The sequence below is a fragment of the Cimex lectularius genome, unplaced genomic scaffold, assembly GCF_000648675.2.
Source record: "Cimex lectularius strain Harlan isolate CLEC.00 unplaced genomic scaffold, Clec_2.1 scaffold73, whole genome shotgun sequence".
Taxonomy (NCBI): Eukaryota; Metazoa; Arthropoda; class Insecta; order Hemiptera; family Cimicidae; genus Cimex; species Cimex lectularius.
In genome coordinates, this window is record NW_019392632.1 from 1485545 (window position 1) to 1506960 (window position 21416).

The 21416-nt window shown below is 32.0% G+C and overlaps 2 protein-coding genes across 5 annotated transcripts; one reads left to right on the plus strand and one right to left on the minus strand.

Moving 5' to 3' along the window:
* Nucleotides 1-788: 788 nt before the first annotated feature.
* On the plus strand, nt 789-6934 carry LOC106662873 (ras-like protein 2). The gene is made up of 4 exons (XM_014387297.2): nt 789-1183; nt 1417-1504; nt 3392-3603; nt 5433-6934. Exons 1-4 carry the CDS (start codon nt 1073-1075, stop codon nt 5625-5627), a joined length of 606 nt encoding a protein of 201 aa, XP_014242783.1. The 5' UTR covers nt 789-1072; the 3' UTR covers nt 5628-6934.
* Nucleotides 6935-9835: 2901 nt separating this feature from the next.
* On the minus strand, nt 9836-21203 carry LOC106662720 (protein vav). 4 transcript variants are annotated; one of them, XM_014386959.2, is made up of 19 exons: nt 21020-21203; nt 20718-20934; nt 17352-17527; nt 17204-17269; nt 16031-16163; nt 15755-15928; nt 15486-15686; nt 15288-15407; nt 15078-15194; nt 14901-15013; nt 14783-14831; nt 14519-14718; nt 14335-14452; nt 12410-12550; nt 12275-12351; nt 12081-12212; nt 11870-12019; nt 11620-11788; nt 9836-11535 (listed from the first exon to the last, which is right to left on the minus strand). In XM_014386959.2, exons 2-19 carry the CDS (start codon nt 20925-20927, stop codon nt 11467-11469), a joined length of 2415 nt encoding a protein of 804 aa, XP_014242445.1. In that variant the 5' UTR covers nt 20928-20934; nt 21020-21203; the 3' UTR covers nt 9836-11466. The 4 variants fall into 4 exon arrangements, with proteins under 4 accessions (XP_014242445.1, XP_014242446.1, XP_024086269.1 ...); XM_014386960.2 differs by lacking the exon at nt 21020-21203 and adding an exon at nt 16977-17097 and having other exon boundaries at nt 20718-20874; XM_024230501.1 differs by lacking the exons at nt 20718-20934; nt 21020-21203 and adding exons at nt 18019-18179; nt 18257-18695.
* Between the last annotated feature and the right edge of the window lie 213 nt (nt 21204-21416).

Consider the following 21416-nt stretch of genomic DNA (forward strand, 5'->3'; position numbering starts at 1 on the left):
TAATTATATTCAGTAAATATTTTAATTAGAAATAATATAAGTAAAACATGGAAATATCCATGTACCTACATACACGTACAGAAGTGCAAGTAGGTATATTTATATGAATGTAATATTTTAAAAAAAATTATATGAAAAATACAATAACGTAGATTAATTATATTCAGTAAATATTTTAATTAGAAATAATATAAGTTGAACGTGGAAATATGCATACATTTACATACACGTACAAAAGTGCAAGTAGGTATATTTATATAAATGTAATATTTTTTAAAAATTATATGAAAAATATTTTATTATTATAGAAATAATGAAAGATAATTTAACTTAAAATAAACATAATAATTCAAGATTTAACAAAGTGTCTGTACACTTGACTGTAGAATAATGAAAAAGAAGAATTATTTTGTAAGAATAATTTGTAGACAACATATGAGACAGTTTAAAATACGAAATTCTGCTGGAATATACATAAATGGTGTTGAAACATAAATAATCATGTACTATGCAGTATAAAAACAAACACAAATTATGAGTAAATACAAATCTAACGAGCAGACTTCCTTGGAAAAAAAACTATTTGCTTTGATTATTATAAATAAAATGAAGCATTCTAAGTCTAGATTAATTAAAAACAAAATAAAAGCTTAGACATTTTAAATTTTTTGTCGGCACGTCAATATTGACTATTGCTTCGTCACTATCAACTTGTGAGTAAAGTTCTAGTTGTGGTGGCGCAAGTACTCGTCAGCCTTTCCAGTTGTGATAATATAACGTCATATATATATATATATATATATTCTTATGTCTATGAAGTCGGAGTAGTAGTACTAGTGCCATATTAGTCTGGGCTGTTCTTGCCCTAGTTTGCTTTTTGGTTTTAAACGTCCCATTTTAAAGTTTGTTTGGTTTAAATTAAGTCTCGGGTTTTGGCTCTACCGTCGTCGTATCGTATCTCAACGAAATGAATTTATTTTGACCCAGCGCCCACATTATTTTATTTATTTATTTTTTGTATAATCTTGACAGTGTTTGAATTAGTGAACTTGTACATATCTGAATTTTTATAATGTATAAACAAAATGAGAGGACCAACCAGAGTTACTCACCGACCTATAAATTGGTGGTAGTCGGAGGTGGAGGTGTAGGCAAATCAGCCATCACCATACAATTTATTCAGGTGAATTATAAATTATAAAGTTAATACAATAAGTACTGCAACAATAATGCAACTGTTCGACTATTAAATGTAACATAAGGACCATATATAATTAAAGAATGCTAACTTTAACACCTACATAGATCTGAACAGGTGTGGTTCTTTTTGCATTTTACATGCCTTGTAAATAAAATAACCGAGGAATTTACTTATTACAATGTTCAAAACGATAAAAAAACACATTTATATTGCAGAGTTATTTTGTTACGGACTACGATCCTACAATAGAAGACTCTTACACCAAGCAATGTGTTATAGACGATGTACCTGCAAAACTGGACAGTAAGTAATAATAATTTAACGTTATCTCACTTTAATTGGAAGAAATCACTCTGTTAATATCCACTGATGTATAAAATCAATTATATCAATTAACGATAGTTTTAATCTCTGTATGAAGTGTAGCGTCTCATGAAATCGCTGTGGCGGAGTGGGTTAGCATAATAATCCTGTCAGATAATCATCTCAGCCCAAAGCTTCAATTCCCAGTACCCTTGGAATTTTCATTCTAATTCAATTTCCATCATCATTGACACGTTTAAAGGTAGTTGGAAAAAGTACAGAAATTTTTCAACATAGCCATCATGATCCTGAATTATTTTTAGTTGGGTTTCATGGCTCCATTCTGTAGAAAGTTTCCAGGAGAATATCATCTTTGGGCAGGTCTTTTTTCTGTAGGCACTATGAAGCATGATGTCACATCAAAAAAGGGTCAATCAAGGTCAACAAGAGACACAGATGAAATGTGTATCAATTTAGGTATATCACCATGTTTCGTTTGATTAATAGAGAGGCCAAACTCATTTAAGCAATTAAGTAGTGTTAATGTGAAACTGGATTTGGTGAGGCTATAAGTATGTCGTCCGAGTAGGTGAACACGAAGTTAGTCTGCTGAGAGTGTGATTCATGTTCCTTTGAAAGTCTGGGTGGTGTTCCATAAACTGAAGGTCTTGAAATTTGAAAAATCCAAAAGGAGTGGTTATCACCGTTTTAGCTTTGGCCTCATGAACTGGGCTTTGTTGATATGCGCATTCAATATCAATGGATGAATATAGTTGTTATATATATATGATGTGTGAGCAGTCAGAAATGGGATTGCATCAGGAATAAAGGTGTATTTTTTGCAAGGTCTTTAATCACCATTTTTTCTTTTTGGCTAGGTGTAACGGGCTGGTCCAACTTTTGATGGCCTACAGAGGCCTTGTTTGAGCATAAACTCAAATTCTGTTTTGAATTATTCAGTGTGTAGTCACGTAGGTATTGTCTGGAGATCCTTTCATCTCAGTGAATTTTTTTATATATATTTTTTTTAATGTACCTGGAATGTACAGGGGTTTTGAGGCTTTGAGCCATCTTAGGAATGGATTGATGTCTTTACCAAAGAGCTTGAAGTTCTGTAAGTTAATAACTGTATTTCACCATCAACTCATTTATTCAATCAGAAGGTTACGTGTTCTGATCACGTCAGGGTTACTAGATTAGTTTTTGTAATTAATTACACAATAATAACACTAAAAACTTAATTTATTTTCTATCTAAAGATAGCTGAGTGAGAGAAACAACTAAAAAATAAAACAAGTAGCTCGATCGCGCTACTATCCAAATTGTTTTAGGGATTTTCTTCTTCAGTTTGTGTGCTTAACTTGTGTTTACTGTTTACTAATCACGACACCATACATTGTAAAATCATGAAATGAGAAATCTCTTAAGACAAAATATTTCCAGGGCAGTAAGAGAAGAATTGCATTGTATAGTTTCCTACATTGTTCATTGACGTTTAAGGATGGTGTTTCATTTGTATGAGTCAGCAATTGTTCAAGGAAAGTCTCAAATGAAAATTGAGTTAATTTGTTGACCATTTGTTGTTATAATTATAACCATTTAATTCCAACCTATTTTATTACATAGCTAAAATATTTCCTAATTAATTTGGTTCATTGTTTGTATGCACTGACAATAAATCATGCATCTGGGCATGTTTGCTTGCCGGGTATGGTAATCGGTGTCTCAGATAGAATGGCTTAATATTAATGTAGTTCTATCCAGGGGCTAAAATGACTGCAGATAAATAATTAATTGATCATTTCTATCTTGAAATTAGGACAGTAATCTGGTAATAAACTAGTGATAAACTAGAAAATCTATCGAATAAAACATTTGTTCATTCAGTTTTAGATACAGCGGGACAAGAAGAGTTCAGTGCTATGAGGGAACAGTACATGCGATCAGGAGAAGGTTTCTTGCTCGTGTTTGCAATTACTGACCGAGCTAGTTTTGATGAGATGTATAAATTCCATCGTCAAATATTGAGAGTAAAGGACAGAGACGAATTTCCGATGCTCATGGTTGGGAACAAGGCTGATCTAGAAAATCAGAGAATGGTGAGTTACTAATTTTTGTCGGTTTTTGTTATAAGTATTATTACAAAATGTTATGAATAACAAAAAAGCAATTTGAATTAAATAGCTTGTAATTTCATCTTCCTTAAACAATAATTTATTCTTTATACAATAACTCTATTGGCCATTCCTATTCCATTAAAATAACATTAAAAAAAGCGGAATAGAAAAATAAATTAACTAGAATAAGAAGGGGTAACAGACTAGTGTAACATCTACCCCTCCCATGTGTGAATGTATTTATAGGTGTGAATGATTAAGTGTGTTCATGGTCTGATGGAATACAGAGTACCCTGTCCTGTTGATCAAGTAGGTTAATGTTTATTATGAATGCGTATACTGTGACAAGCCAGTGAGTCCCCAAATGTACGGTGACTCCCCAACTCTTTAATGTAGATAGTTTGGAAGGTTATTCGAAAATCGTGAGATATGGTCTGGTGTGATGTCAGTTGTGATGTAGGGTTCAGAAAAACATTTTCTTTCAACATTTTGATCTTTATTGAGATCATCTTCAGGGCCTGGGATTTACAAATATTGTTTAAATTTAACAAATACATGTAGGATGTGGAAAAAAGTGAATTTATACAATGTGAAAAAAAATATATATTCATTACTTAGAAATACTTCGATTGAGCATAAAAAATATTTTTTTAAATAATTAATTAAGGTTTTCAGTTGAGATAAAAAAGTCAATGGCACGAGCGGGATTCAATATTAATTGGTCAAGCGGACCACGAAACTAGTGAATTTTTTTTTATATTCAATCGAAATGTTGGCATGATAAAGAAAATGTTTTTCTGAAACCTACATCACACCAGACCGCATCTCATGATTTCCGAATAATCATCAACTAACGGTCATTAATCACCACACAGTTTGGAAGGTTCAATTCTGTATGAATGTATTTATTGGCATGAATAAAGGGAGGACGAACACCTTGCAGGCCTGAAGATGGACAAAATAAATTTAAAATGGTCACCTTTTTTAGACTGACAAACGAGATTTTCTTTAAATATCATGCCATAAACAAATCAATTTATGAAAAATATAATTTTTTTTAGAATGGCAAAATTAGTTTTGGCATTAATATTTTACCGAAGAAAATTAAGGAACATTGAAAAAATAGTAAAATGTTTCACAGTCATCAACCATTATGCTTAATTATTTAAGATTTTCTAAATTAGATAGAATTTCGTACTTTGTAATTCTAATTTTTGAGCTAGGCATATTAGAAAACTTGATATTACCTGTACTCTCATCTTGAAAATTTTGATTTATCTTGAATGTATTAATAAAACTAAACATAATATCCAGTTCATCAGTTTATCTGGACATTATGATGAGATATATTATGATTTGTACAATGGGAATTATAATATGCTTTGTATATAGATCATTTTTCCACTGAGGAAAATAACTATTACTTATCAGACGTGGTAATCTGAAGAAGTGAGGGTGTGTTAGATGCTTAATAAGATTCTGTTTTGTATGTTGAGAATTATGATACTGGGCATTGTCTGGTAGAAACAAAACTTCCATCTTATTGCTTTTTGCTGCTACAAAACTCATTTATTGTTCTGTAGAGGTGATAGTGTGAAATATAAAGAACAGGACAGTGTGGTAGTTTTCGCTTTGTATGTCAGGAAGTTTGCAACCAGATGTAGTCTTCGAAAAATGAAGCAGGGTATTGCTTATCAAAATATCATTTGTATTGTCATTCGAGCTCATAACTAATAGAACTTAGAATGTCCTTCTGGAGCAAATACTTACTCCATTTTTAACATTGTTTTTATGTTTCTTTTTTGTTTTAGATAACAACAACCGAAGCGCAAAATGTATCAAGAGAGTTGAGGATACCGTACATCGAATGTAGTGCCAAGCACCGAATAAATGTTGATCAGGCTTTCCACGAACTTGTCAGAATAGTGAGGAAGTTCCAGGCTTCGGAGAGACCTTTAACGAAGCCAAACCACAATAATCAAAAGAAAAAGTGTACCATACTCTAAGTATGGAGATAAAGTTTTAACGAAAACACCAAGTAAAGAAGATATAAAAAAATATATATATACATATATTTAAAACAAAATTACTTCATATACTAATACGCTTCATTAAACACCATTAAGTGTTAACAAAATATTTTCTTATTTTGTTAGTTTATAATTGTATAACAAAACTGAAATCATATTATTTTAGTTACAAAGACTAATTACTACTAATAATGAATTTACAATCAGCATTTTTTTTTTTAATGGAATATCAAAAATTATTTCCAATTGGTGCTTTAAATTTCAATTTTAAGAATCGGTTCTGTTAAAAGGAATGTTTTAGAAATTAGAAATCGGTAGGAAAAAAGTTTTATATTTTTATTATAATGTATCCTATCACAATTATATTCTTATTTATAAATTTATCAATACACTGCTAATTAATGTAAACATTACAAGAATTGAGTAATACCAGTTTTAATTGAGTAAAACATACTAATAATTTACAGGCAACAAAAAAAAAAAAAAAAAAAAAAAAAGAGAGAGAGAAAGAAATAGTCATCTAGTTAAAGTTTTTTCAAAAACTTCGTTTTTGCTTTATAACAAAGACATTTTTCTTTGATATCAATACAGAAATCAATGCTTGGCTCCTGACTATTTTTCTTTTAAGCAAATGCCAACAATTGAAGCTAGTTATTATTTGAATGAAAATTGTAAAAAATAGCAATACAATTTCAAAGACATCCTGATCTGGTATAAATATCAGGTTTTTTGTTTGCAACTAACGACCAAGTCATTTTTATAATTTGAACAATGACTGCTGAATCACTGGTAAATTTTGAAGGGGGGGGAAGTAAAATTTTGATTTTCTGCCCGTTACAAATACTATGTTAAGAATAAAAAGAAATAGGATAAACAAAATATTTCGGTTTTGATGATTTATTGAAAGTAGTGACTTTAAGTGTGCCTTGCTTGTTTCATTAAAAAAAAGTCAATGATATTCAGTTTATAATCATATTTCAAATTGCATGAATTTACACAATTTAGATCAGATGTTAATTTTATTTAGTCCTTGTTGAACACAAATATAAGTTAGAATATAGAAATAAGTGCGAAGTATCAAGTCAACAGTTTTAGGTCGGGATTAGAAAAACCATTGGGACCAGAGAGAACATATATCCGCATCCCTCGTGGCGGGATTGTTTTTTTGTTTACATTTTGTGTTATTTCAATCTTGTATTTGTTTATTCTTCTGAGTATGTATGTGTTAAGGTTAAAAAAAATTAACGTGTTCATTACAAATATAAGTTTGTTACCAAGTTTTACTTTTTGTAGTCAACTTGTCTTCCTGACATATTTATATATCTAAATAACAAATATTAAAAAAAAAAAAAAAAAAACAAGTGCCTTTTAATTGACATGATAAATTATGCTAATTTTCAAATTAAATTTATAATAAACCCAATAATTAAATGTTTTGTTTTTTAAAGGAATTTTATGTAATAAGCACTAATACTTGAGTGGCCATGTTTCTAAAGCTAAATATTGTTATAATATTAAAATTTAAATTTACTATTTTTTTTAAAATACTAGCACAGTTTAAATATTAATTCTGTTTGTTTTTCAATTCTGGAATGACAATGTTCTAAATTTATAAAAAATATATTCGCATTTAAATTTTGCAACATTCTCTACAGTAAATAGGGCCCAAGTTTCAGTGTACCATTAAAGTAATTAATGACTTTTTGTAAATGATGGTTCTGTTTATAAATTTGTTATTTCCTTTTTTTTTTATTCTTTGTTTTGTTATTATAAACAACAAATCTGTGATTAGAAACATTATTTACAAAAAGTGGATCTAAGTACTCATCCCACCTTCATCAATTCTAGTAAAATAACTACTGTTAACAGAAAACAAACTTTTATTGCAGTTTATAATAAATATATAGTTACTAATACAAAATGGATTTATTCTTACTGATAATTGTCTTATTATCCCATGTTAATAATAATAATAGATCACTTGTACTTGGCTAAAACTTTACTCCTACTTAACATTTAAAAAAGATTAGGAGAGAGCTTGGGGACACAGTAGCTCAGTGGTTAGACTCTCAATGGCTCAGACCTCACAGTCATGGGTTCGATTCCCACTGTTGCCCCTGTAATTTTCTATCACGATCTTCTCCCCATACATAAATCAACCAGTACAAGTACCATTCTCTGGTTAATATGGAAAACACAAGGCCATTTAAAAAAAGAAGTGAGTTAAAAACAGGCGATGGTAACTTAATTTTAAAGCAGTCTTAAAATGTCTTCACCAGTTGCCTGACCAGGAGACAGGAGGTGACAATTTCGAGTTGCCCATATTACTAAGTTGCTTGCAGTTTGAATATAAAATTAATCAATTTTATATTGGTTGTTGGTGAAGTATATAACTTGTGCTTGTCATTGTGAGCCCTTAGACCAACATACCAGGGCCCCTTCGTTAGTATTCATGTGGTGATGACTGAGTTGCTACTACTGAAGTACCTCAACCTGAGAAATGCCACCAATTACACATGATGAGGTTATTTGATTGTTGAGTATCACAGTTGCTCAGAAATTTCAGTATCCCTGTGTGAGTAGGGCCTAAGACATCTCATGAGATGTAAAAACCTCCAGTAGTTCATGCAAAATCACCACACCATCTGAAGTAAACAATTCCAAAACATTTGCGTGACCATTTTTGCAAGAAACTTTAGTGCAAAACTACCCCACTGCAATTGTTCAAAGGTTAAACAAAATAATTTTTTAAACATGAACCTGTGGCTATTCATCCTGGTAAATCTTATTTTGGAACATGAACTTGCCCTGCTTCTATTTCTCTCTGAGTATGAAGTGTATTTGAACCGGCTCATCAATCGCATCAAATTTAATAAATTAGCACTAAGATAATTTGTACCTGCAGCCATATGAGCAATTAGCTACGACTTGTAAAATATAACGTCCTCACTAGATCTGTTACTAGCTCAAGTTGTCAGCAAATATACTTGCACCTAGTAGGAAACTAGCCAAAGCACAAAACACCACATTGCCAGGGTCTAAAAGGAAGATCAAAACAACTCAACTAGTCATTAACAGAACAAAGCCCCCATTCATGTTAATCATTCACAAAAATGTGTTATATTTATGTAAGGAAATGTAAGTAAGAGTAATATTATGGGCCAACAAACATCAAGTAATCATCTCTGGTCCACTGCACTTTAAACAGGATTTTTTTTCTTTCATATTCTGTTTCTTTTTCTTAACTTGTTCATGCCTCAGGTTGTGAAATTACTATTATAATAAGAAAACGATGAAATGATTTTCACGCTTCCCACCACTTCTAGAAACACAGCTAATGACAGGAGCCCCCTGGCTGCAACTCCTGCACAGTGCGTAGACAAACACAAACTTTATGGATCTTAATGCCCTGGTGAAGAGTTGGTAGATGCCCCCAAAAACACACACAGCTCCCCAGCAAGATACAGGAAACTCATGTCCAGCATAGTCATTTAATACCGATATCCTTTCACCTCCCAGAACAAGTCTGATCATATTCACAGCCCAAAGTACTTGATATGCCTCAGGGATGAGGTAGGATGATCACCTCATTTATGCTAATAATTTACATTCACACCAGTACATAAACATATACTATATACATTTCAAACTCTTATAGTGCTGAGGTTCTGAAACGTCCCTCCTGATATGCCATAATGACATCCTACAGGATTCTAGTTTTCTGCATTATAATACATTTCAATTAATTATTCTTTTTATATAAGGTCTTGGTTGAGATGAAAAAGTTAGTGTCACTAACGGGATTCGAACCCACAACCTTCGGCTCAATATGCCGCTGCTCAAACCATTTATCATATTACATGTAAGTAAGCCTATGCATAATCTGGTAAGTATGGCCCTTTCCCTTGGACACGGTCCACAAACCAATCGGCCATAATTTGGCAGACGTACGAGCAAACATTAAATAAAAATATCTCAACCAATACCTTTCATAAATATTAATTAATTGAAAAAAGTTAATTGGTCAATTGGATCACGAACTGTAATGGATAAAAAGGAAAAAGTACATACATCAAGGTAAACGACCGTATGAAATAATTATATATTTAAATAAATATTATAAGAGTTGGTTGTTAAAAAATAATTAAATAATTTAAATGCCAGGGAAAATTTAATATACAGACTTATTTTAGTAAATGACACATTTATTTACTGACTTTTTCAGCAACAACATTTTTTCTTCAGTACTGCAATTTTGAATTAGTCAACAATTTTTTTCACATTTACAACAAAACAAGTGTGTTTTTCTTTTTTCTTTTAAGCATTTCACATAACTTCAATATAATATACTTCTTATACATAAATATAACAATTACAATTCTATCTATATGGAAAACATAATACATATATATATATAACTATTTGCTTACTCATACAATATCACAGGCTATTAAGCTACACTTTAAAATATCAATTATGTACATTTTTATCTCTTATTTACAACATTTATAATTAAAAATATATAGAGATAAAATACATAAACAAATAAGCTGTTTATTCTGATAAAAGCATTTCTACTTATTCTGCCACTAATACAGTTAAAAATGTTGTACTTTAATTAAATCTTTTTGAACTGATTTATTTAAACTATGATTCTCAGATTTTTTTCTGGAATGCTAAGACAAAAATGTGGGATAGGTGGGCATAGAATATTTAGAACACCAAACACAATATTTCAACACTTGACACTTTTTTTTACATCAACTGTGTCTTCAGGTACCTGAATACAATACAATTAAAGCTCTAAATATGGCATACATCTATCTAGTCTGTGTTGTACATTCACAATAAAACAAATTAAAAAATTAGATAAACATGTTAAAATATTAAAGTGACTAAGTACGTTGAGTGTAAGAGAACGTATGCTGTGCAAAAGATGAAAGGACAACAGCTGATTTCACATGTGCAAGGTTGCTTTTCCAATAAAGGAAAAATCATTTGTTGTGGTTAGAAAACTAACTTTTTAACCAGATCTCTTTATTTTTCAGTGATGACTTGTAATAAAATGAGTTTCAGCTGCACCACAAAGATCCATTAAAATGGGGTTTAATAATAATATTAATAAAAACAAAAAATGAAAATGAGATACTGTTTTCTCTGTTTTATTACCTGTGTAGTTGAAACAATATTTCATAATTGTTTTAAAAATATTATTTCTTAATGCACCTTTATTTGACTGGCAGATTTTCTCACCATACCACTTGACTATACGATGTGGTCCATGCTAGAATGTGGCATATTAAGTTACAAAGCTTCAATCACTGGATCATGCAATTGAGCAATTTTTTAAAGTGTGGCGTTTTGCAAGCAATTATGAAACAGTGATGAAAAATACACCTTTTTTTGTATTTTTCTATAAAATAATATATATAATTTTTTTGTACCAATATTCAAAGTGGGACTCAGTGGCACAAAGGCAGCATTTCGATTGAAATAAAATATTAAAAATAAAAGCTTTTTTAAATTTATAACAGCTTTTGGTTTGTTCAAACCTCAACAACAAATCTAACAAGAATATGCAAATCGTGAGTTGATTTCGTATGATCAACCAACATTATTAAAAATTTGCATTGTTGTAGTATTGACACATACTGGTAACTTCGTTATTTTTTATTTTTTCTTCTTCTAAATTTATGTAAATAGTTGAGCCTCTTTTATCTGCCCCTTTCTTTTATAGAATATTAAAAGAATGAGTCAACTTTTGTTTTTAAATAGCTTTTTCTATAAAGCAGCGCAAAGATAACATCTATTATATTCAGAGTAAGTCAGAATTTTGAAGCGTGTCTGAAACCTCTCTGACATAAACTTTTGGGAAGAATCCCACCTGCCAAAGTACAATACAATGAGCCATTAAACAAAAACAAAAAAAAATTGTTTATTAAAACACATGCCTGGAAATAATACTTACTCTGTCTTGAATCATACCCTTCCACCATCCCTTATGATCACCCTCCTTGCTCAATATTATCACCTGACATCCTTGCCTCAATGGAAGCTGATTTGACTCAGCAGGATTGAAATCAAAATCAGCAACAGCTATGATTCTTCTGAAAGGCCATCTCAGGCATACATCAAGACTGAAAAATGTAAAAATTATTATTATTAAAAAAAAAACAATAATAATAATAATCCAAAGCCATTTTATTAGAAAAACTAACCCATTGAAATTTTCTATAAGGCTCGTATGTTCATAACAATTAATCAGCTCAACAAGAGATGGAAAAAACCTGGATTCTGATAAATAAAAATGAGTTGTCCCATCTTTCTCCTTTTCATAGACTTTCATGTGTTTTACCTTATCATCAGCTCTGAAATCATTTTTCAAAAATTAAGTAATTAAAAAACTAACAGAAAAACATCAAAAATTACTTAAGGCTAAGAGCATAGACAGTTTCATTTGGATGTGTTGCTCCTTGAGGCCGTATTCTGAGCAAATAAGTTCCATCAACTTGACTTTCGAGAAGACGTGATGCCTTTTCCCGGCCCATTTCTCCGACAAACCTGTAGCAAAAGCATCAAAAGTTTGAGAAAAAAAATATGAGGACAACGCAAAAAGTTCTTACCATAAGTATTCCACTAATTCACCATGATCAGTCCAAGTCCGGCAAGATTCAGGGAATACGTCACTTGTGGATTTTGGCTGCAATAGATTATAATTATTAAGAATTATTCGGGTTTTGGATTTTATTAAATATTACCACAATGGGATGAACTGAGAGTTCCTGTTCAGGTTTGTCCGGTCGAGGTGGTAACTCTGGTGGCTGCCTTGATCCACATCGTCCAGTATTTACAATGCACATTTTGTGAGCAGCCAAATTACATTTTTCACATTTGTATCCCTTTTTAATAAACATAATGATTTAAAAAAATGCTCAGTACTTCAACAATTTCGGGAATATAAGCTTTTCATACTATCATATTATTACTTGTGTGCATTTGTGCCATAACCATTGCCATTTTTGTTTGTTTATTACACATCAATTAACTGATAGATAATTACACCTCATCTTTAATTTTAAACCCTTATACCTACCTTAACAACACACATGGTCGGCAAAAATTAAAATACTTAAAAAAGTTTTTTTCAACAAGTTGCCTGGCCGCACATAAATGAATTATAAAGCTAGAACTTCCTCTTTCCTTAAGCAAAATAATTAAATTTATGAAACATAAAAATTGGAGTGAAGGACTATTCAAATCACAGGAGTAGAACTTCATTAAGTATTTGAACTCCATATTAATTAATTTCAATGCAGTTTAGCAAATAAACCAAATTAATACGACTGAAGAGGGGAGGTGGAAGCTCCTGAAATAAATATCAGAAAAATAAAAATAAAGATTTTAAGAAAAGACGGGACTAAAGTTCTTGACGAAAAATCTACAATAACAAAGAGTTATTTTTTATTAATGTCGCAGACAGGGCTCATCAAGCCTAGGAAAACCATAAATTTGGGATCGCGTCAGCAAGATGGGCTTTGTACACACTACACCAGAAGCCATTGTCAAAAGACTAGAGAGCTGTAAAACAGAAACTCCCAGGAATTACAACGTGTTGCTCAGAGGGTCAGGTCACGACCAACGCTTACAAGAAGGGTCCAATGAATTGCTTTTCCTTCGCTCCACTCTTATTTGGAAACCAATATAAAAGGGAATTACTGAAAAAGCAAAAAGTAGTCAGACACTCTGTCAGAGAGTCAGCTTGATGGAGAGTAGTGAAGATACCCTCTCAAGACATGATGTCAACTGTGGAGAGCCGAGAGTCGAATAAAGTCAACTATTGAAGAGTGGCCCAATACATAACGAGTTGACGGACAAGTGTCTCAGAGACGTAATCGGACCTCCGACAGATGGAGTGTGAGTGAAAACTCCGAGTCAAGTCATGGTGTCAACTGTCGAGGGCTGAGACAAGTCTGTTAGAATCAACTTTCAAGTGTCTCGGTCACAGCTGAAAGGAGGGCAGACTTTGTCACAGCTATAGACACGAAGGGGGCAGTTGGGGGCTAAGACAAGTTGAATAGAGTCGACTGTGGAGTGTCTAGGAAGCAGTGGAAAGGACAAACTAAAAGACTCTGAAGAATGTGGAAACTGGTGTTGACAAGTGCCGTTTGGGATTAGTTGTTTTTGAGCACATGAGTTGTCTAAGCACATCCCCAGAGTTGTGGCTGACTTAGACTGTTTATTAGTTAATTAATCTTTATGTAAGGTTTTGGTTGAGATAAAAAAGTCAGTGTCCCGCTCGTGACTTTTATCTCAACCCATACCTTACATAAAGATGAATTAATTGAAAAAAGTTGATTGGTCCATCGGACCACAAACTCTAATGGATTTAACTGTTTATTAGTTCGATTTTATTTGTATAATCCAATATTAAGACGGTACAGAAAAGTGTAAAAATAAATGTTTATGAATATTATCTCTCTTGTTTGTTGTACTTTTGAAACTTACTTTCCCGCCACACAAAAATAATTGCGCTTATGCTAATAGCCTAGCATCACTCAGCAATAAGGAAAATAGAGCATCATAACCCCATTTACATCTCAAATAAATTAGAGAGGGGGGAAAAGTAATGTTTCCCTTGAGTAATTTTTTGTATAGGTCATAAACAACAATGTTTGAAATGTACCTGGAATATAATTCCTTTGAGAAATTTACTGCAATGAGTGCATGTTGTTGGTTTATCAAATGTATGCATGCTGAAGTTATGGTCTGTTGACCTACAGCCTGCAGGTTCAATGTTATCTCTGGAAAATAAAAATATATAATGTATAAAAAACCTTTTGAAACAATAGTGTAAAATGCATTCTTACAGTGCATCTTGAATTGCTTTAATCCATTTGCGTTTAAGGTCTTCAGTTCTTGCATAAAGTGTATAAGCAGTTGATTCAGACTTTCTTACTAGATACCAATGATAGTTCCAACGAGCGTCTCTATGAAGTGTTTTCCTACAAGACGCATCTTCCACCTTGAAATCCGCCAGGGACAAGCAAGCTTTGAAGCTGTATTGATCCTGTTCAAACAATGTTTTTAAAGCATGGATTTTTTGTTTTTCATCATACAATCCAATGACTTACCCTGACTGCTTTACACAGTATCATTACTCTATCAAAAATGAAGACATATCTAAAAACACACATACATACATTTTTTTACTATGTAATTTACAAAATGGTGTAAAATTTGATTATTTACCTAGGCTTGATCTTTTGAATGTGGTGATCTTTGATCCGCAAATCACCATCCTTAAGGAGGCGGCCAAAATTGGTCAACTTTGTTTGTTTGCTTTCCCAATCGGTTATGCTTTCCTGTATGAGAACAATTTATAAAATTGTATTATGACAATAAATTTATTAATAAATCAAAATTGACCTCAATGTCTGCCATGATTTGTAATGTGTCACTGTCTCTTTTGACTTCATTGATATATTGTGCAACATCAACCATTGCTTCCCTGGCTCTCTCCAACCCTCGAAAATCCTCATGATTCTTATTTAAAAAAAGAAAGCAAGAAAATTAAGAACAAGTCAAAATTTTTTTGGTGGTTTGTTTTAATAATAATTAAGATTTCAAGTTCAATACCGGTTGGGTTTCACTGATGAGTTTTTCAAGTAGTAAGTGATATTTCAAGATTCTTTGCATTGGGACTGAAAGTATGTCTCTTAGTTTGAATTTGCCATTATTTGCCTCCTGCTGACATTTCTGTAAGGACAGAAAATGTTTATTATTTCATTCAAGGGATAAATTAATCCCTTGTAGTATAATCAAAATTATACTAACAATTAGTTTCTGGTTGACAATTTCATTTCTAGAAATCTCAACTATTCTTGACTGGGCTTTGGTCAGGTTGGCACAGTACTCTCCATAAACTAGAAACTGCTCTCGCCAATTCAAAAATGCCTCGCTGAGCTTAAACCCACTTCCTGGAGTTACAGCTTTCAATAGTTGGATATGGAAGCCCATGTGGATTTCATAAAGCTCCTGGAAATGTATAAGAGTTATTTCCTGTTGTTTTGCTTATAAATTTATTATCATTATTATTATTTTACCTTGATCCCCCCGAATATTGTTTTCATATCATCGTCTTTGATAATTGAAGTCAAAGGCCGGATAAAATGTTTCAATAAAGTATTTAAAACATCAATGTAATTTTTTTCAGTCTCAACTAGCTCGTTTATAACGTAATCTCTCTTTTCGAAACTATGGTTTATGGTTGTTGGTGCCTAAAAAGGTGAAACACATTAAAATTTTTGGTAGTTTTCCCTTCTTCCTCAGAGGCGACTCAGTATCTAAGATTCTTTCAGCTAGTACAGGTAATCACTTACGTAAATAACGGGTGTCGAGTGTTTGTCAATACAGCATAAATCCTGATAAATTTCCTCATTCCGAATTTGCGTATCATAATGTGCAAACTCAACACAACTCTTGTCTACAGCACAAGCTCCCTCTTCCCCACCCCTACAAATAACATTGTCATGCCAAAACAAACTCCATGCAACGAAACTAACACATATAAATAAAAATGAAATAATAATAACAAATTAAAAACTAGAAAATTTAGTGATAATGAGACAGAAAAGTGAAGGAAAACTGTGTTTTGCATTTAATACATAACCGTTTTATTTAAAAATCAAAGTATAACATATAATATAAATAGATAGATAAATATGAAAGAAACGACAGGTTTTGTATAAAAAAAAAAAAAAATTGGGAAAACATTTTAAATTATAAAGCAAAAGTTTGCTATAAATAGAAGTAAAAAATAAATAAATATTGATCAATATTGATTAATTAATGNTATATATATATATTAATCTCAAGTTTTGAATTTTTAAATTTTTAATTGGACTAAGAATTTTAAAAAAATATGTTGCAAAATGCTCTATTCCCAATATATACAATATATGCAATATACTATTACCAGTGTTTCATTAAAAAAAAAAAAACTGATAATAAAAATTGTAATGTAAGGTACCAATAAATTTAAATCACGATTAAAAATTAAATATCATATTTGACATGCCAATTATTGAAAGCAAAACAAATATTTGTAAATCAAAATTTATTATTGCATTTATAAACATTGAGGTAAAAAAATAAATAAACAACAATTAACTGAATTCATCATTCACAAAATACAAATTACAAAAATATATTGCATAAAATCAGCTTCATCTTGCAAAAAAATATATATATATTTAAAAATACTAAAACCTACTGGACACACTACAATAAACTATGATTGAAATAATTGAAGCTGAATCTGAATACCTCAGATGAGAAAGTAACGTAACAAAGGTCTTCGTATATATCTTCATTCTCATCATTTAAATGAGTTGATTTTATCATAAACTGGGACCATGGCATATCTCCACAAGGAGTATTCACTCTTCTGTATATAACAACCATATTATAGCAATGCAGTTTGAAAAAAGAAAATATACGTGTACTGCAACTTCGAATACATATTTTATAAAAAGAAGAAAAACAATGCTTACGATGAATTGAGATTTCTATAAATGTCTTCTTGGGATAAAGTCCTAGGCTTGTGGATGGAAAAACCCCTGCAACATTTTCAAAAAATTGACCAAATTTTCATTTAATAATACAAAAATGTATAAAATTAAAACAACGAAAAAAGCTCACTCAATATTGTGCCTCTGCAGTTTAGGTGAATTGGATAATTTCGACAGTGTGTGTATGACTCTGTACAAGTCTGTTAATTCAAAAAGCATTGACGGTTCAAACAAATCGCTCTCTTTCATTCCAAAGTGATAATGGCAAGCATTAATAAATGTCTTTATGTTTCGCAGGCATAAAAACTAAAAAAACAAAATACAAATAACACATTTAAAATTACAGTTATAAAGCAAAATGATTGAGTAGAAATGATGTCAATTTTCAATGCATCATTTTAATTTAGTACAATTATTAGTTTTAACTAAACACAACACAACTGATTGCCTCGATGAGTAGACCACCCAATGACTAATATTACTAATCCATTCAATTAGCAGGTCCAATCTGCCACATGACAGCAGTTTGATCAAAAATGTGGATGCGTACTTTTACAAACATTTTACAATATTGTATATACTGACCAAGCTGGTATATAAATGAAAAAATATGCATATTATTAAATAAGATCCTTAAATTAAACAATTAATTATTATGAAAATAATTTAATGGCCACAATAATGAACATGTTCAATTTTAAATGCATACTATCAAACTGATGAAATAAAGAGCTCCATGGATTTTTATACTTTCCCTGAAATCATAAAGGAGAATTATCTAAAATAACAATAATTACATAATATGCTTAATTATTTGTCTTTTGACAGAAATCTAGTCAATCTAAATAAGTTGAATGTTTGTTAAATTGTTAAACTTGTGGAGGGAACTGTACAATGATCTGTAGTTTGAACATCCAGGACAGTCTGCTCATGTCACTAATTTTTCATCTCGGCCATTCTACAATATATTACAAACTAGATTATGAAAGAGCAATGAATAATAGAGGCATAGTGATTAAAAAGTACCATCATTACCAAATGGATTGTAGATTATTAAAAATGACGAAGGTGGAATATGTTGATCACATTTGTTGTTTATAACAATCCAGATTTCAAGCATTAAACGATCGTTATCAGGTTGAAAGAGGTACTAACACATTTCTCAACATGAATTGTAAGAGTGAACCTGCTGGTCCCCCACCAACGCAATGTCCAATGAGAAGCTGCTTTTGAATTGTTTGTTTGTTTAATTGTTGTTGTTGTTTTTATTTGCTCATTACAAGAGATCACAGTAATCAGCATACCCATTAGATCGTGCTAAACAGTCACGGCATTTCTACATTGCACCATATTCAGTGAGGAACTCTCATACACCTATCCTAATTCCACACTGAAGGTGGTGCAATCTCAAACTGATTATGTAGTTTTACAATCGTTTTTATTTACTAGACAAACCCCAAACATTATTTTTGTGTGTGGTGATTAGTGACCGTTAATCAATAATTATTCAGAAATCGTGAGATGCGGTCTGGTGTGATGTAGGTTTCAGAAAAACAGTTTCTTTATCGTGCCAACGTTTCAATCTTTTATTGAGATCATCTTCAGGGCCTGGGATTTACAAACATTGTTTACATTTAACAAATACATTTAGGATGTGGAAAAGTGAATTTATACAATGCAAAATATATTTTATATTCAATCAAAGTATTTCTACTCACTCAAAGTGTGTCTTCTGTGTAATTGTGCCATTCTTGTGTGTCGTGTTGAGAGTGCCAGTGAGATTTTGCTGTTTTATGTTCATATACGTTGGATTTTGAAGGGGTGGGGAAGGAAGTCGGTATAGAAAAGACATTTTTGTATAAGGCGTCGGCTTCTTTGAGGTGAAAAAAGCCGTCGAAGGGAAACAATGTGTTGGTAATGGTTTGGCCAGATTATCCTTTCAGGATTATATAGAAAGGGAAATATAGGAAAAGGGAAGCTAAATTGTTGGACAATTAGACTATGTGAAAAATATTTGATGTGTGGAATGTAATGTAATGATATATGTATGTTATCTATATTGAATTTGATTAATGATATTGGCGTAGCTGCGACTGAGTTTACATGTATCTGTTCTGTAATTGATGCTGTGTTTATCTCTGTTGATATAAACCATTTCTAAGAAATTACGTTTATGTTTGTTTTGTTCTGTGTGTAATACTTTTGGATTTTTGAAGTCGAAATTGTGTTGGTGTTCAAGATGGTGGGTAGCGAGTGCTGTAGGATTTTGCTTAGGTTTTTTGCAATCATAGATATGTTGCTTTACTCTCTTGTCCAGATATTGGGATGTAAGACCGATGTAAGTTGCCGGACAGTTTAAACAGTTGATCTTGTAGATTACGTCAGATTTATTTGTTATTGGTGTGGGATCTTTAATTTTGGAAAAAAGTGTTTGAATTGTTTTATAATTTTTGAAAGCTATTTTGAAGTTATCGGACGAGAGAAATGTGTTTAATTTATGTGATAGGCCTTGAATAAATGGCATGGAAATGTATGCTGGTTTGTTTGTATTTGATAGACTTAATGTAGTATTATTAGTACTACTCAACACTAACACCATCCACTATTACCAGAAGGCTCGGGTCCTATCAGCGATATAGCTGCCTCTCCTCTTGCAAGGGCATCCGCTTTCTCATTGCCTTCTACTCCCACTCGTCCTAGGACCCAGCAGAGGACTTTGTTTTGCAAACCTTTGTCTTGTTTGGTTTTGCAATTCAGTACAAATTTTGAGCAGTGTTTGAACTTAGAGCTTGGATGGCTGCTTGGCTATCAAACATGATATCTACATTCTTGTTTTTGTACTCTTACATGGACTCAGCTTGGTAAATACTGGTGTATTTGTGAGTTCTGAGTATTTGGTTCCAGGACCGAAAACTCCTGCCCCCATACCTTCTTGTGTTCTAGATCTATCTGTGTACCAGTAGATGGTGCCATTCTTAAAATAGCCTTTTTATAAACAAAGGTAGTTTTTCAACCTGTTTATAAGCTTCACCACCCAGACCTAGCCCATCAATGTGCGCATTACAGCATCAAACACTTTATATTTAGCTACTAAACTGATTGCCTATTCATGATTTCAATTCATCATGAAATTCATCCTCCCAAATGGTTCCGTTACACTGTTTTCCTGCTAGCAAGTTTTGATGAAGATGAGGTTTGAAGTTATTTATAATTTGATGCCACATCAATTTGCTTATTCCTATAGTCATTTATGACACTTCCTTCCTCCATCTTTCGTAGACACCATGATTTTTGTTTTTCTAAATAGAAGCAGACTTCCCATCATATTCACTCAACCTTCTTATCATGAGCTGTAAAACTCTAGTGTCGCCTGCAATCAGTCTAATGCCATCAGCGTACTCTTGGTATATGTGTATGTTTTGAGTAATCATTGTTATGATCTCAACGCACATACTTTGCACGAACATTGTGATGAGTAAGAAAAGTAAAGTATTACCTGAGAAAACTGCGGCTTCTGGTTGACGTCCTTCATCTCGATTGATGCTGGTTCCAGATTGTGAAGGAAGTTACATAGGAGGACGCCGTCCCTCAAAGTATAGGCGAGGTCGGTCAAAGTAGCGTCGGGCCAATTTGCCCGATGATCGGGACGCAGCACACCGCACCGGGTCAGCCAACTGACGCAATCCCTCCAAAGATCGTTTGCCATTCTAAAACTGCATGAGAATTTTCAAATGTAAAAATAACAAACAAAAAAAGATTTCTAAAAGCTTAACTCTTAGTCAACAATTCAAAGCTCACATTCAAATTTACAGCATAATACGTGAAAGATTGATTTTCAATTCTACAGCGTCTTTATGGCTAGATAAATACCCTCCAGACATTAAAAATTATAACTTGTGTGAAAATAATAAAAGGAAAATAGGACATGAGTACATGACGATAAGCCAATTAAGAGGAACACCATCGATGGAAACACCCTTTGCCAAACAATAGAATCGAATATCTCCAAAAGAATCGAAATTTGAATTTCAATCGATTCGTCATTCGACAACAAGACGTCATATTTTTGAATTAGTATACCTGACGTTTCATACACAATGTGAATACATAATAGAATTTTACAAAATACGTCTTCTTCTTTAATGGTGTTTTAATTTTTTAGAATGCTATCTCACTGTAATCACAAAAGAAAAAT